The sequence below is a fragment of the Danio rerio genome, chromosome 21 (genome assembly GCF_052040795.2).
Source record: "Danio rerio strain M-AB ecotype USA chromosome 21, GRCz13ab, whole genome shotgun sequence".
NCBI classification, from domain to species: Eukaryota; Metazoa; Chordata; class Actinopteri; order Cypriniformes; family Danionidae; genus Danio; species Danio rerio.
Window position 1 is genome coordinate 46,072,922 of NC_141041.1, and position 17,748 is coordinate 46,090,669.

Genomic DNA, 17,748 nt, shown 5'->3' on the forward strand with positions numbered 1-17,748 from the left:
TGAGATAACAATAAGAACATGATTACACTACCTTTTAAAAGTCTGAGGTCTGCAAAATAGTTTTTTTCTTTCTTCACACACTAATCTAACCCCCTGTACAAAACCCCTAATCTAACCCCTCTATACTAAACCCCCTTAGTGCCTACTCACACTATGCCATCCGTCCCGTGCCCAGGCCCGTTTCCCGGATCGTTTGAGAAGTGTGAGTGCGCTGAATCGGGCTCAAGCACGGTTCACTTGGCCGGCCCTGGCCCGGTTGGAAGAGGTGTGCCTGAGCGCGGTTCACTTTTGCGCCAAAGCCCAAAACTGAAAGCAAGACGTGACTTTTCAGGGGCTGTTTCATATGGATTTATTAATCATTCTTACTGTTCAGTGAACGCAAACTGCCGTAGTTTATTAAAGACGAGAACTCCTCACAGCACGACAGCTGTGAGGGTTCAGCAGACCTCCTCATTCCTGCAGCACGAGGGCTTTATGATTGTTTATGAGCGCCAAAAGTGGCGGATCTGTACGGCGAAATATCTGACTGCGTGTCACCGCATCCCTAAGGACTATTTGGCGAAATATTTGACTGCATGTCACTGCATATCAAACGACTGACACAATATAACTAGAGAAATCTCCACTGTACTGCTGAGTGAGAGAGCGCTTCTCACTCAACAGCGCAGCAGCGATGACGTAAGCTTGCCCATTTGTGGTGTGAGTGTGGGCCGTCGGGGGAGACGGGAGGGGGGACAAGCGTGCTTTGGCCCGGTTCAAGGCAACTGTACCTAGTGTGAGTACGGCCTTAGCCTTTTATCTTTGGGGTCATCTGAAGGCAATTGTCTATGGTGAGAAGATACAAGATGTGCAGCACCTGAAACTACAGATACTGGAAGCCTGTGCTGGCATTTCTCCTGCGGTGTTGCTATCAGTGTGTGAAGAGTGGGAGAAGAGGGTTGCATTGACAATCCAACACAATGGGCAGCACATTGAACTCATTTTATAAGTGGTCAGAAACTTGTAAATAACTCAAGAAAGAATAAAGTTGTGTTAAAACCAAGCACACCATTGCTTTTCTTGTGAAATTCCCAATAAGTTTGATAAATGGCCCACCCTGTAGAATAAACTTGCTGTATGGTTTGATGAACTAAGTGACAAACATTAGGCATGACACCAAACAATCTGATAAAAAATTTAGAATCCAAAAGAGGAAGGATGTGGTTGCATAAAACTGATCAACCTGCCAGGAGGTACTGGATAGTGCACATATGAGTGCAAAAAGCCTTCTGCAGATTTAATGCTATGAGATATGACAGACATTAAATTGTTTTGAGCCCTCAGGGGCTAATCCTTTTGAGAGGACACCCAAACAATTACATCCCTCTTCTAGAAGATGCTGCAGAGAGCTAGAATGGAAATGACCAACAACAGCCTCTAGAGACTGGCACAGAATCAGAGAACTTATTCATAACTGCATTTGTTGCCAAATGTCTGCTCTAGGAGACCAAAGATGCCAGTGCAACCATGACACTTATAAAATGGCGCAAGTTGTGATGGCCTCAGTGGTAAGCCAACTGCTCATCAAAAATCCCTGACTGGCTCAGCAGTCAAACACAAGCATGTTCTAATGGATGTCTGAATCAAAGCCATGACTACAGAGTTGTGTCCAGCAGATTCGCCAGTGGCGGATCTATGAATGTTTTAGGGATGCGTCGATATGGATTTTTTGGCAGATATCAATAACCGATAACTTTTTAGATTTTAGACTAGTACTTGTGTCTATTTAAATGTCTAAAACATAAATGGTCCCACTTTATATTAAGTGGCCTTATTTAATAGTTTGTTACAATGTACTTATTGCGTAAATACATGTATTTACTACGTACTCATGCTTGATTAAATACATGTATGTAATTACATCTGTAATTACCATTTGTAATTACATTTGTAAATACACTGTTGACCATCCCTTACACCTTAACCCATCCTTAAACCTACCCATACCACCAAACCTGTCCATAACTCAACCTCTATCCCAACTTAAAGGCACCACAAGTGTTCTCAAATACATTAAAAACACAGTAGGTAAGGACACTTAATATAAAGTGGAACCACATAAATTAAGCATTAGGCGGTTAAATTGTAATAATATAACACGTCTTAGCAGGGTTAAGTTGGTTTTGTTTTCAAAAAGAAAAGAAAAAAAGAAGCACTTTTCCGACGGTCCCTTAATGAGAGCTCTGCTCAGCGCGCTTACGCTAACTTGTCATGCTTATCAAGCTGGATAACGAGTAAAACATCAGCACCAGGGACTTTACAGTCCTCACTTCAAAATGGAACAAAAGTAGGACCCTGCTGTCGAACTCCTTTCCTTCTCATCCCTGTCTATGAGGCGCCGAACTCATCATCGTATCTGTGCGCGAGAGAGACCGTGTTCACTCCGCTCCACACTGAACTAAAGTGTTTTTTAATATTCAAACGTCCCAATGTCACGCGACACAACGAATCATTTATGAAACTCGTTGCCAACGCTTTTAGTAATTGATTTTTATCGATTTGTTGTTGAAGCACACACTCGCATTAAGGGTGATTTATACTTCTGCATCAAACGCCGGTGTATGCTACGGCGCTGACGCATAGCCCTTCGCCGTGGCCGTCGCTGACGTGCACCTCTCAAAAATTGTAACTACACGTCGCAACGACGCATAGTGCAAGCTCTGTGATTGGTCGGCTTGGTAGCGCTGATGAGTCTGGGCAGGACTGAGAGCCACGCGAATGGCGCGAGCTGGACGCGAGCACATTGGAGCGATTGTTTACAAGTGTGGAGTCCCGTGAAGAAGGTCCGGATGGAAAGTTTTGTTCTGGGTGTTTACCTCATGGTTAAAGTTGTTGCACGTCCACCTGTTCCTGCCTCAAAATGAGCGAGTTTGAGTCACTTGTACATCCAGGAAGTGTTCAGAAAAGCAAAACTCGACACAGAGGAACATTTACACCTCACTGCCCACTAGCGTTTTGGAAGTGTTAATGCAGACCAACAGAGACAGCGCGCAGAAGTATAAATGCACAGCTGCACGTGTTGCCTGCGCCGTGAGTTACGCCGGTCACTTGACGCAGAAGTATAAACCAGGCTTTACGACTTAGACACATTAAAGGGAAGTTGGCGATTCTCACTCGAATGTCTCTGTGGAGTGTCTGGATCTCGGTGGAGAACTCCACACACTGCTCCTCCAACTGCTGACGCTTCTGCATGTTGCTGGAGATCTGCAGCTTTTCTCCACGAATCTCGTTTACACTGCTCCTCAAGGCCTGGATCTGCTCCTGCTGGTCCTGAATTAGTTTCCTCTTTAGCTCGATCTTACTGGAAGCTACATATGTTGAGCATCACAAAGACAAACAAAAATGAACAGGGTCATATTTGCATAACATTTTCATAATAGTTGTTATATACTGAATTCATACATTTTTTTTTTTCGGCTTAGTCCCTTTGTTAATATGGGGTCGCCACAGCCATATAACCACCAACTTATCCAGCATGTTTTTACGCAGCGGATGCCCTTCCAGCTGCAACCCATCTCTGGGAAATATATTGAATTACTTTCATATATTGAATTAACTTTTATTGTTATTTAAACTATCATTGGGTTGCCTGATATAAGTGTTTTTATTAAAGGTGCTGCATGCATATTTTTGACTCTTCTAAAACATAAAAACACCAAAATATGCTTGCAGATATTTAAGAAACATGCTAAATGAACATTCTTGTTTATCTGAAAAACAATGCTGATATTCAGCTTTGTGGAAAACACCGCATTTCATTCATTCAGTCAGAAAGGGTCTAAAAGTATGCGTCTGTGACCAAATTGCGACATCCGGTGGACAGTAACAGCCTCTGAAATGAGACGCAGATTCAGAGTTCTACATGAAGTGGTGATTAATTAGCAAATAATATAAATATTATGGTGAGTAGGTCACATTTTCACCCCTTGTAATTACAACACGAAACATGACAGAACTTCAAATACCACCATTCAGAAGCACATAATAGTGCACTTACTGCACTCCAATGAAATGGTAAGGTTTATAATCTAATTAATACATATTAGACCTCTTTAACATTATTAAATGTACATGCTTAATCACTGATATGTGTTAGTTTGCACTGAGTCACAGTTCTAAAGTTTAATTTCAAAGGCTTTACTTCATTTTCAAGATCTGAGGTGAACTTTTTGTTGCTGCTTTCAGTAGTATGGCAATAAATGTCATGTAAAATAGCATTCAAACTCATGTTTTTTTGCATTAAACACTGAATAAAGCACAGGGGGTGTACCTGAGGTTTCTGCTGTTCAGCTACAAGAAATAGAAGTCGTTTCTAAAATATATATTTCAGGTGTTGGTTGGAACAAAAACTCCTTTTAAAATGTAAATTATTCCTTCTATCGCTATTGCTTTTATTTAGAACATGGTTTAAATCAGCCTTTAGGTTCAACAGTCAGGCACACTGCTGTTGGTTTTGTCAATCTGGCAACCTGTGCTTGCCTGTGTTTTGAATACCTTGAACTTAATATATCTGATGAGAACATTTTTAAAAATATTTTTAAATGTTATAGATTTTATTAATATTTTTTATAAAATATTTAATTTTAAATACATATATTTTTATACTTTAATATTTTTAAATATTACAATTTGTATATTTTTTTATTTAAAATTGTTTATATTTTATAAAACTATATTTTATATTTGATAAATGTTATACAGTTTTAATTCTAGAAAATCAACTGAGCGTACTAGTGTCCAGGCGGTGTTGAGTCTCCTGTTTCTCCTGGCTGACCTGCTGCATGGTGCGGCTGAGGTCAACTCCCTGCAACTTGGCTGCATGTTGAGCAATCTTCCTCTCTACATCCTTTAGATCAAGCTGCACATGACAGAAAACATTCTGATTATGCACAATTAGATTACTTCAAATTAGTATGCAAGTTTGATCATTTTTTGGGGAATCAGAATTGTGTATGATTTTAAAATACTTACACATGTAAGCAAACCAAATCTGATTCAAGTAACGATATCATATAAACACAGCAAAAAAAAAAAGCTATTTTAAAGAGCCATACACAATTATCCACTATCTAGACAGAGAATTTTTTGCTTTGGTTTCTGATATCTTAACAAGATAATGGCTTACTTTTGCTCTGTTTATTACAAAGCTCTTGTATGACTTTATAGGACTTGGAAATTAGATGCAATACATAATAAACCTGCAGTAAAATTCACTTTTAACAAGACCCTTCTAGGTAATAAATAAAAGCTTTTAAATGTATGCTGTGTTGTACTGCCATGTTACATTTCACCTAATTCTATAGTCTGTATTTGAACTGACTGGACATAAGTTTAGACCTGAAAGCGATCCATGAGAGAGATGTCCTGCAGACAGGCTTTGGCTGTCTCCTCCTCAGACACCAGCGTGCACAGCAATGTCTCCTGCTCCTCGATGTCTCCTTTCAGTTTCTCAATGTCCCGATTCACACGCTGGAGTTGATTTCTTAACTCTGGTAGCTCTTTCTCTTGGAGCTCCACTAAGGACTGCCTGTCATTACAAGAGACATACCAGCAAATGATTCACTGATATTTAACGCTTTCTTAATATGATGAAAGAATAGATGATAAAAGGTTTTATTTATATTTATTAATATATTTATAAATTCTTAAATGATCTTAGCATTTCACTTCAGTCTTTACATTTTTTTCCAGTTACATTTAGAATAGATTTTTTTATTTATTTAGAACAGAATAATAATTGGATAAAAAAAATAATACTTTTATAAATAATAAATATTTTAGAAAAAGTATTTATAAAAAAAATCTATATTTTTTAGATTTATAAATAAATGGGGGCGTGATTTGGTGTGGGATCCTTGTAAAACAACCCGAGCTCATTCTGAAAACGTAGTCCCGCAGACGTTTCTGGAGACAGCGGAATACGTCCCGGCGGGTACGTACGGCCGCGTTTATTTTTTTCAAGCAAACGCTGCGGGGCGGTGTGACGCTGTTCCCTATCGCGCTTGCCGGCAGGCCGGCCGACCGCTTACCTTCTTGTGGAGGGCTTCCCCGCTGCAACCCGTTTGTCCACTTAGCTCACCGTGTACGTCGGCGGGCTCGAGATGCAGAGAGCAGTTGACCACGGCGATCGGTTTCGAGTCCAGGGAAGAGCGGTTCCAGCAATCAGATAAGACAAAAACAGAATCCCAAAAATGAAGTGAACGAGTTTCATAACAGGGTGAGAACGCGGTGAAAACCGAAAACGCGGTAGAAAAAAAAAAAAATCAGGGCTTTTATTTTTTTGGACGTCTTTTTGTAAACTGTTGCTCGGATATAGGGAAGCGAGCGGGCGGGTGGGTCGATCGGTAAAATTGGTTGGGTTGAGGGAAGGAGGAGGGCGGGTCAGCCGATGGGCCGGTCACGCAGTCAATCATCCGGTCAGTCGGACAGCACTCGCGAGAGGCATCTGAGATGCGAAAAAGTGCACAACAGCGGACTCTCGTGGATTCGCAAAAACAAAAACTGCAGCCGTACGTACCCGCCGGGAAGTATTCCGCGGTCTTCAGAAACGTCCGCGGGACTACGTTTCCACAATAAGCCCGGGTTGTTATAAAAGCTTGTGCCTAAGGCCACTGCCCAGACTAGAATCCAGAGGAATCCAGGAGAACCCCAGAGGAGCAGGGGTCGACCTGATAAAACAGCACAGCTCAGACATTTCCATCTCCAATCCCTTTCTTTGTTTCCGTCGAGAGTCTAGTTAAGTTTAGGGCAACGTGAAACCAGTAATTAACACGACTACCCCTCTTGCTGCTTTAAAACTTTTCAAAACATTAATTCATTAAAAAATCATTCCATTTGCTGAAACAGAGAAAGTTGTGGCCAATCTGAGCCTCAAAGTCACCCCAAAGTAGATAAAAACATGCAACTGCACACGAGTGTTTAAGATGATACCTCGGTTCCTGCTCGCATCTCAGCCTGCCTGTCAGACATTTCACACTGGATGAAAGATCATCATCTTCAGCTTAACCTTGCAAAAATGGAAATGCTTGACGATTCTGCCAACCCGACTCTACACCATAACTTTTCAATCCAGATGGCTGGGGCAACCATTACTGCATCCAAAATGGTGAAAAGCCTTGGAGTAACGATTGATGACCAACTAAACTTCTCTGACCACATTTCTAGAACTGCTCGATCTTGCAGATTTGCACTCTATAACATCAGAAAGGTTCGACCCTTCCTATCTAAACATGCAGTTTAACTCCTTGTTTAAGCTCTTATTCTATCCAGACTGGACTATTGCAACTCTCTACTAGCTGGGCTTCCAGCTAACTCTATCAAACCTCTGTTTCAGAACGCAGCAGCACGAGTGGTCTTTAATGAACCTAAAAAAGAACATGTCACTCCGCTGCTCATCCGTTTGCACTGGCTGCCAGTTGCTGCTCGCATCAAATTCAAAGCTCTGATGTTTGCTTACAAAGCGACCTCTGGCTTTGCTCCTTCTTATCTGCTCTCACTTCTGCAGATCTATGTGCCCTCCAGAAACTTGCGTTCTGTGAATGAACGTCGCCTCGTGGTTCTATCCCAAAGTGGGACAAAATCACTTTCCCGAACTCTCGCATTCAATCTGCCCAGTTGGTGGAATGAACTCCCTAACTGTATCAGAACGGCAGAGTCACTCGTTGTCTTCAAGAAACAACTAAAAACTCAACTATTTAGTCTCCACTTTCCCTCCTAATCTGCAATTGCCTCTCTGGCTCCACCGCTAACAGTACTTACATTACTAATGCTTTGCTTCTTACACTTTACACACCTGAAACTTGCCTACAGCACTTATTCATTGTTGCTCTTATAGTTGTGTAAGTTGCTTCCTTGTCCTCATTTGTAAGTCGATTTAGATAAAAGCGTCTGCTAAATGACTAAATGTAAAGAAATATGAAACAAAATAGCTCAATGTGGACTGAGGTGTTTCGATACCCTAAAACAGGGTTTATTTCCACTACCATTAATAAATCCAATTAAAGTAAGTCAGGAACATTAAAGACCCAAAAAAAAATCAAATAAGCCTGTGTAAAATGGGCATCCGATGTCGTGTTTAAAGGAGTAACCAATTGACAAATAGATTAAACAATGAAAGAATAATAAATGGATCATTGCCTGATGGGCTTCAGTGTCATCATTTCATCACGTCTGCGCTCCTTCCTCTTCAAGTCATGCTCCGTATTCTTCAGCTTGTCTGGGACGAGCCGCAGTTTGGACTGCATGTCATTAATGACGTCCTGGAGCTCCGCCTCTGATGGGAACACGCGCTGACATACGGGGCAGCATGGGTCACCTTCCTCCGTCAGCTGACTGATGAACTGACTGTACACAGCTGTGGCACCTGCCAACATGGCTGGACAAAGAATAGCCAGGCCAGAGAAAAAGAATTAAACAATCACATGGAAGAAAATCCAACATTAATGCCAAATCCCAATTCATCCTACGTCATCGCATTCTCTTGCTTCATATGAGATCAGACGATCGTGACTGCTGTAGTCATTCCAGTTGCTTTATTTGTTGGTATTTATCTTCAGGAAATCTCTGAAGGCATATATTATATTATCATAACGATCTACTGTGGCAATAAGATCGTAACTGTACTGTGCATTTACACAGGGGCCATATTCATCCATGTAAACACACAAACTAACATTAACATTATAGTAGACACTGTAAAAAGCTCATTCCCAGCCACTAGACGTTTCTGACAGGGGATTCAAGTGTTATCGAGTGTCAGAATGTTGTGGGACTGCTGTACAGGAGTTAAAATGATGGATTATAGAAAGCGAAATTTATCGGTTTTTATTTTAGCGTTTTTTTTTTTAAGCATGACGCTAAAACACCAATACGGTTTTGAGTATATTAAAACATGTGCTTGTTTGTTGTAAAATTTTGGAATATTGACAAAAAAACTAATTTGTGAACCCCCCTATCTTGCGGGTACAGCTATGGTGCCGTTGTGGCTGGTGTATTCTGGGAAATTTTCTTACGTCTACAAGTGTGGTCCTGAAAAATCTCAGTTCGAAGGACTATCTTTCCCTACCTCTTACCCCTACACCTTCAAGCTAAAGAGAATTGGGACACCCCTACCCTTTCAAGGGAACACACAAAATGAGGGGTGTGGTTCAAGTTCAAGTTCAAGTTCAAGTTGCTTTATTGGCATGACATTAAGTACAGTATTGCCAAAGCACTTCAAATATGAAATATATTAAAACCATTGAAAAATTTATAGTAATACTGATAAGATATAATGACACACACACACACACACACAAAACAATACATTTGATAAATATAATAATAATAGTAGTAAAAAGTTTAAATTATTTAAATAAGATACACAAATTTACATTAACCATTTCTTATGGTGTGTAGGGTGTATACATATTTTGCAGCTAGTCTAAATGTCAATTCGTCCTCTCCGAGTACATGGTAAAGTTTTTCTGAGTCATTTAAATTAAAAAATGAATTGATCAATGTTTCAAATTGGGGGAAAAATATTTCTCTAGTCGTGGTGTATTTGGGGCAAAACAGAAGGAAGTGTGTTTCATCCTCTATTTTGTTTGTGTCACACTGTTTACATAATCTCTTTTCCTTAGGAGTCCAGGATTTTTTATGTCTGCCTTTTTCTATTTCTAAGTCATGATCACAGAGGCGATATTTAGAAAGAATGTGCTTTTCTTGTAATTGTTTTAATGATAAATAATTTGCCAACTGTGTGGTTCTATTTAGGGCCGAATAACATTTAAGTTTAGCCTGGAGGTTGAATTCAGTTTTTTATTTTTCATCATAGTTATATTTTAATGTTTTGTCAATTTGTTTGTGAAGGTTTTGTTTGGGGACGGGTTCGGATTGTGTTTTTTTCAGTAGTTCAGATACCAGTGTGTTTAGAGGATGAGACAATGTAGGTTTTTCATTAGCCAGAAGGGCTTTATATTGGACAGACTGGGGGTCCGACTGATGCAGGTGCAGCCAGAACTGAACAGCTCGTTTCTGAATCTCCAAGTTTAGCGGGTATAAACCCAGTTCAGCCCTGCAGGCAATGTTAGACGTGTTTCTGTGGATATGTAATATGTTTTTAGCAAATTCTAATTGTGTTTGTTCAATTAAACTTTTATTCCAATTTTCTAATTTTAATACCGGTGCCCAAATTTCACTCCCATATAGTAAGATAAAGGACTTTTAAAATCACTTTGAATTTTAAATCGAGCACCTTATAGGTGCAGTAGGTGATTGCTTCAGAAACATTTTTTGTTGCTGGTTGAAAGTCTCTTCACATTCCAATAGTAATAGTCCTCTATTAACAAACTTCAATTAGTACAAAATGCAGCAGCCAGAGTTCTTACCAGGTCTAGAAAATATGATCATATCACCCCAATTTTATCCTCCTTACACTGGCTGCCTGTTAAGTTTCTTATTGAATTTAAAATATTACTCCTCACAGGGTAAAATGCTTTGTGAGAAGCTTTCCATACCTCTCTGTTTAGAGCACTTTTCCAACTCATCCTCCAGTTTGCTTAAGTCTGACTGGAAATCCTGGCTTCCACAAACATTAAAAAGTCTCTCTTCATATTTGGCCAGCTGCTCTTCTTTTCGTTTGATTTCTGCAGTGTAATGACTCTTCTTCTGTTCTCCAGATGCAAGCTCTTTACTACAAAAAACAAAACAAATTGTTAATTTCAAACCTTTTCATGTGGATAATGATCACAGAAGCAGTTTATGAATGACAAATCCAAGACAAACCAAAAATCTATACATTTATTTTATGATGACCTAATTTTAGAGTCTTTTGATTTCGGTGTTTGTGGTTATATGTGAGAAAATTATAATTATTTCAGAAACAAAAAAAAAAGGAAACCCTCAAAACTGTTTGAAATTGTGATAAAAATATATTACAATTGTAGAGAAATATGCAGTCGATGGTTTTACTACATTTGTACGAGCAATAAAAAAAGTGTTTCAAGATTTTTCTTCTATTTTTAAATAAATGTACAAGTTCTACCATTTTAGCATTAAAACAAAATGGAAGTAAAAAATAACAATAAGCAACACCTTTGTTAAAGTGAATTTTTTCTACGTAAAATGCTGATAAATAAAACAAGCTTCCTTATTTCAATTCAACACTCCTAGTTTTAGTGGCGAATGGAGAACCATTTACTTGGAAAAACAACCTTTAAAAAACTACATTACCAGAGGGTAATTTACATGCATAAACTTATTTTACTGCGTGAGTGGTTTTGTTACATGGAGTAATATATATTTAAGCAGGACATTTCTAGGACAGTTTATTTCTGCTGCATTAAAACCATCGATATCTGAATACTGCACCACGCACTCCTGTGGCCTGAAGATGACCTTTAGCTCAGGATCTGGTAACCGAAACTGAATATGCAGTGAAAATGATTATTATGAATATCACGTGGGCGTCTGCACAAATGTCAGTATTTTCTATTACATCAATGCCGGTGCATGTGTGTGTCACTGATCATGTACACATTTTGATTATTGGTTACCTGAATAGAATAGAATCATCTCAATAGAAAACAAATTGTGTGAGATGATAACTGCAGCCAGATGAGAACACAATGTCAAACTAACTGTCCCGTCCATAGACGCTGCATTAGAAACACCTTGTATAAACGGTAATTCATTTTTTTGTCATTTGATGCAAAGATTACATGTATTTGTAAATGAACAGTGCCTCTTTAAAGTATTCATAGCGCTTCACTTTTTCCACATTGTTTTATGTTACAGCCTTATTCCAAAATGAATTAAATTAATTGATTTATTTCCTCAAAATTCCACACACAATAGCCCATAATGAAAATGTGAAAAAGGATTTTTTGAAATTGTTGCAAATTTATTAAAAATAAAAAACCTGAAAAATCACATGTACATCAGTATTCACAGCCTTTGCTCGATACAAAGGATGCACCTGTGGCAGCAATTACAGCCTCAGTCTTTTTGACTATGATGCCACAAGCCCTATCAGGTTGGATGGGAAGCGACGGTGTACAGCCATTTTCAGATCTCTCCAGAGATGTTAGGTCTGGGCTCTGGCTGGGCCACTCAAGGACATTCACCGAGTTGTTGCAAAGCCACTCCATTGATATTTTAGTGGTGTGCTTTAGGTCATTGTCCTGCTGGAAGATGAACCGTCATCCCCAGTCTGAGGTCAAGAGCACTCTGAAGCAGGTTTTCAGGATGTCTCTGTACATTGCTGCATTCATCTTTCCCTCTATCCTGACTAGTCTTCTAGTTCCTGCTGCTGGAAAACATCTCCACAGGATGATGCTGCCACCACCATGCTTCACTGTAGGGATGGTATTAGCCTGGTGATGAGCAGTGCCTGGTTTTCTCCAAATGTAACGCCTGGCATTCTCTCCAAAGAGTTCAATTTTAGTCTCATCAGACCAGAGAATTTTGTGTCCTATAGTCTGAGAGTCCTTCAGATGCCTTTTGGCAAACCCCAGACAGGGAGTGGCTTCCTTCTGGCCACTCTACCATACAGGCCTGATTGGTGGATTGCTACACAGATGGTTGTCCTTCTGTAAGGTTCTCCTCTCTCCACAGAAGAACACTGGAGCTCAGACAGAGTGACCATTGTGTTATTGATCACATTCCTAAGGCCCTTATCCTCCGATCACTCAGCTTAGATGGCCAGCCAGCTCTAGGAAAAGTCCTGGTGGTTCCGAACATCTTCCACTTACAGATGATGGAGGCCACTGTGCTCATTGGAACTTTGAGCAGCTGAAATTTTTCTGTAACCTTCCCCAGCCTTGTGCCTCGAGACAATCCTGTCTCTGAGCTCCACAGACAATTCCTTTGTCTTCTTGCTTGGTTTGTGCTTTGACATGCACTGTTAACCTTGAGACCTTATATAGACAGGTGTATGCCTTTTCAAATCATGTCCAATCCACTGAATTTACCACAGGTGAACTCCAATTAAGCTGCTGAAACATCTCAAGAATGATCAGTGGAAACAGAATGTACCTGAGCTCAATTTAGACAATTTCACATAGTCATTATATTATTATATTGTGTGTAGAATTTTGAGGAAATCAATTAATTTAATCAATTTTGGAATAAGACTGTAACAAAAAATGTGGAAAAAGTGAAGCGCTATGAATACTTTCCAGATGCACTGTACATAAATTTTTTGAAATGAACATATTAAAAAAAACTTTTAAGGATTTAAGATGCTGATGACTGTTAAATAATATGCTGCATAAACATCTTGTGAAAAGGGTCCATATACAAATGTTTGTTGAAAAACAAATTGCTAAAATGTGCCACAGACTTCATTTTGGTGATCTGCTCTCTAGTGGATTTGATCTCTCTGGATTTGGAGTAGATCCAGTCCTCCAGCTCTTTCTTGTTTGGAAAGTGTCCCAGCAGAGACACCAGCTCTTCATTATGTCTCGACTTGATCTTCCTCACCTGCTCCTCTTTGTCCATCTGGAATTTAAAATAAGACAGTCACTTTGGAAAACTGCTTGAGAGACATGATTAGATATCTTAGGCTGCAATTACTCTGCAGATCTTGATGGTCAATTCCAATTTTGTGACTGTATCCATTTTTTTGCTGACCTGCTTACATCATCTTTTAAAAGTGATTACTGTCCAACCGTCTGTATCTACACAGCACATGGCAAAGACGCAATGACCTGAAAAGTAGAGCGGGCGCTGACTGACAGCTGATTATAAATGAGTGCTCTTTTCTCCATTCCTGTATTTACTGTGTTCACAGGGTTTAATTTATTAAAATTCTATACTATATTTTAAGACAGAAAAGTTCTCATTTTGCCATCTTCTTTTAATCTAGGCTTTTTTTAAACCCAGTAGACAGGCATCCTAATGTAATGTCCATGGTGTGATTAATGCACATGATGTATGCCACAGTTTTATATTAGTTCATAAAGGTTCATAAATTAGTTCAGAACTTTTTGACTTTTCAAAATAAGCAAATGTACGTTTGGAGAAGAAAGGGCACAAAATTCAATGAAAAAAAAAAACTCTTTCCAACTATTAAACATGGGGGTGAATTGGTGTATTGCAGCCAGTGGCACAGGGAACATTTCACGAGTAGAAGGAAAAAAGGATTCAATAAAATTCCAGCAAATTTTGGATGGTAACCTGATGGCATCTGTAAAAAATCTAAAGTTAAAGAGAGGATGGCTTCTACAATTGGATAATGATCCTAAACACACCGCAAAATCCACTGTGTATTACATCAAGAGGCGTAAACTGAAGGTTTTGCCATGGCCTTCACAATATCCTAACCTCAACATACTTAAAAATCTATAAATAGACCTTAAAAAATCAGTGCTTAAAAATGAATATATTACCTAGATGTTTATACCTTTTTCAGACGCATTAAATACCTATATAGAACCTGAGGCCATATTTCAATTTTTGGAATCACACCACAGTTCTTATGTTTTAACAAATGCAAGATAAATGTTATTGCATTTGCTACGCTTTTAGCTAGAAGATTAATATCGCTGAAATGAAAGGAAAAACTTCCTCCAACCTTTAAGCAATGGCTTATGGAACTTCTACACCACCTGACCTTAGAAAAAATATGATACACTCTAGGAGGCCGTACTGATATGTTTTTTTCTCATCTGGCAACCTGTTTTAGATCACATAAAAAAAAAAGGACCCCTCAGTCATTTTAGAATAGTAGAACCTTTTCTTTTTTTTTTTTTCTATTTTATTTATTGTTTTTCTTCCTTTTTTCCCTTATACAGTATATGAGAGTAACATATGTTTTACTCAATATTACTATTTATTTGTATTTTATCTTAATATTATTTAGATTTTTTTCTAGAACCTAAATGTATGTGTGTGACAGGTTTTGTTTGTTTGTTGTGTAAAAAAAAAGAAAAAGTGAAAAGCTATTTGTAATGTATGTTTCATATCTAATATGTTCAATAAAAATGCTTTTGAAAAAAATTTAAATAAAAAAGCAGCGCTTGACAGAAATTTTAAAGAACTGGAAAACATTTGTAAGGTAGAATTGGCAAAGATACCCCAAACAAGAATTGAAAGACTCTTGGCTGGTTGCAAAAAGCATTTACAAGCTGTGATGCTTGCCAAAGGGGGCAGTACAAAAAAAAACCTTTCTAAAGGAGGCGGTGCATGCTATAAACTCTGCAGGGTGCCCAAACTTTTGCAGACACCATTTTTTTTGTTTTTTGTTATTTTTAAAGAGTAAATGATGGAAAAATATCTAACTTTTTTGACATTAAAAGAATGTCTAATCTATAATTTGATGCCGTTTGGAGATTATTTCATCTTTCCTTGGCTTCTTTATGCACATTAATACACATTTTTACCTGGGATGCCCAAACTTTCAATCCCCTCTGTAATATTGTCCAAAGAGTTTGTTTATATGTACGAAAGCTTCAGTCTGAACATGGACTGGCATAAGAGTGACGTTGTGAGAGCTCACCTTGGTTTTCTTCATCATGTCCATCTGTGCACGTGCCGTGGTGTGTGTGTTGAGCATTTCCATCTCTTGGTCCAGTTTGCGCTGTGCCTGATCCAGTTGAGCCTTTTCCTTCAGTAGTTCAGTTACCTCGACCTTCAGACTGTCCACTGTACAGGCCTGCACAGCATTATCAAGCTCACGCTCCTACAGGACACATAAATATCAATATTAAAAACACATAACATGAGGCAACATAGCATAGCGAAGCATAACGCATTTGACAGCTCAATAATAGATTTACATTTGAGCAATTCCATGAAAATGTCAACCTTGCCATGAAAAGAAAAATGTTTTCACCAAAATAGCGAAACCGTTTCTACATTTTTTTCGCAGGCAAGTGTTTTATAGTTCTTTAAAAATACTTAAAAATGTCTCTGTTAATGTTTTCAAACTATTATATTTGATTTACCAAAGTCAAACAAATGGCAATGACATGACATCCGTCACATCCATAACGAAAAAGTGTCACATCCATAAAGCTTTTCCCTCAAAAATGTCAAAATAAAATAAAATCAATCAGTTTTGTTCTATAAAGAGCCAACTCTTATCCTTTTGTTGAGCATTATTTATTTTGGGTTGTGCAGTTTAATTCACAGAATTTCTACGAAATATGTTGTATACTGTAAACTCGCAGACTTTTTTTGTCACATCCATAACGCTTGTTTATTTTCCTCATTTAAAGTATAAAAATGTTCACGGGTTGAATTTTTTTGATCCCATAACTCTGTGGTTAGTTGTTTTGGAAAATATAAACAGATGATTCAATATAATGTTAACATATACTGTCTCTGGGAATTTATGTTTTGAATTTTTACTGCAAATGTCACATCCATAACGCTGGAATCAGCCATTTACATTTTCTGTCATCTACTTTTTAACACACAGTTTTCGCAGTGGTTATTTTGAAGCCAAAGCTCCAATGTATATAATCCTAAAACTGTATTAGTAATATGTAATATTGTTGTATTAAATGTAAAGTTATATTGCCATTGATGGTATTAAAAGGAATAAAATAAAGCTTAAAGATAGCTTAAACATAACAACTGGTGAGAAACAATAAAATTAAAAATAAAGTATAGAAAAATTACATTTTGATAACTAGAAACTAAAACTTCAGGTGACACAAAAATAAAATTCCCTGATTCTCCATGATTCAGCCAAAAAAAGTATCCACATTTAATGTCTGGAATAAACCTTTTTTAAATTTACATTATATTCCAGAAATTCCATGACTCATGGGTAATATATTATACTATACTATTCTATTCAGTGTATCTAAAATATGGTAATGGTGCAGGATCTAACCGCTTTCTGAAGCTCAGTGTCCAGCTCTTGCAGTCTGTTGGAGGAGCCCTCCAGTTTTTGAAGGTCAGACTTGATATTCTTCAGTTCTTGTTGCTTTTTGGCCTGTAGGTCTTTCTTTAGCTCAATGGTTCTTTCTAGACCTGTCTTTTTATCCCGGAGATCATCAATGTTGTGCTGTTTCTGAGTCTCTTTCTGCTGCATGTCATGCTGAAACACAAAGAAATTATTATAAAACGGCAAAACTTACATTACTGAAAATAGTATATATATATATATGTGATGTGTGTGCGTGAGTGTGTATATATATGTATGTATATATATATATATATATGTATGTATATATATATATATATATATATATATATGTATATATATATATGTATGTATATATATATATATATATATATATATATATATATATATATATATATATATATATATATGTATATATATATATATATATATATATATATATATATATATATATTAAGGGTGTAACGATACACAATGCTATTGCTAGTTACAAGACACCGTCTCTCAGCATCGACAGCAATAAACATCTTGCAAATGACACTACCAATGTGTCGTATAGAACCGAACCGTGATTTTTGTGAACCGTTACACCCCTATATATAAATATGTATATGTATGTGTGTGTGTGTGTGTGTACGTTTTTTTGTGATACATCAGGACACAAATCTGTATGACACAGGTTTTACAAAAAGGAGGTGAAAAATGAGGACATTGGTGACGTCCTCATTTCTCAAAAAGCTTATAAATCACACAGGATGAGTTTAACCAGAGAGTAAATCTGCACAGTCTCCTGTGATGGTGGGGTTTAGGGGTAGGGTGGGGTGAGGGCAATACAATATACGGTTTAGACAGTA

The 17,748-nt window shown here is 37.9% G+C and overlaps 2 protein-coding genes across 3 annotated transcripts in view; both read right to left on the reverse strand.

Annotated features, from left to right (window-relative positions):
* The window catches only part of pcyt1bb (phosphate cytidylyltransferase 1B, choline b), a 658,357-nt gene that overhangs the window by 592,538 nt on the left and 48,071 nt on the right, over window positions 1-17,748 (reverse strand). The window lies entirely within an intron of this gene.
* Window positions 1-17,748, reverse strand: part of rad50 (RAD50 homolog, double strand break repair protein) — a 49,318-nt gene that overhangs the window by 19,584 nt on the left and 11,986 nt on the right. For both annotated transcript variants that reach the window (XM_087301870.1, XM_087301869.1), the window contains exons 10-17: window positions 16,862-17,068; window positions 15,518-15,700; window positions 13,361-13,518; window positions 10,536-10,711; window positions 8,176-8,413; window positions 5,377-5,566; window positions 4,771-4,897; window positions 3,154-3,347 (exon numbers count right to left, since the gene is read on the reverse strand). In XM_087301870.1, the coding sequence (XP_087157996.1) occupies window positions 3,154-3,347; window positions 4,771-4,897; window positions 5,377-5,566; window positions 8,176-8,413; window positions 10,536-10,711; window positions 13,361-13,518; window positions 15,518-15,700; window positions 16,862-17,068 (1,473 nt within the window). The remainder of the gene's footprint in view (window positions 1-3,153; window positions 3,348-4,770; window positions 4,898-5,376; window positions 5,567-8,175; window positions 8,414-10,535; window positions 10,712-13,360; window positions 13,519-15,517; window positions 15,701-16,861; window positions 17,069-17,748) is intronic.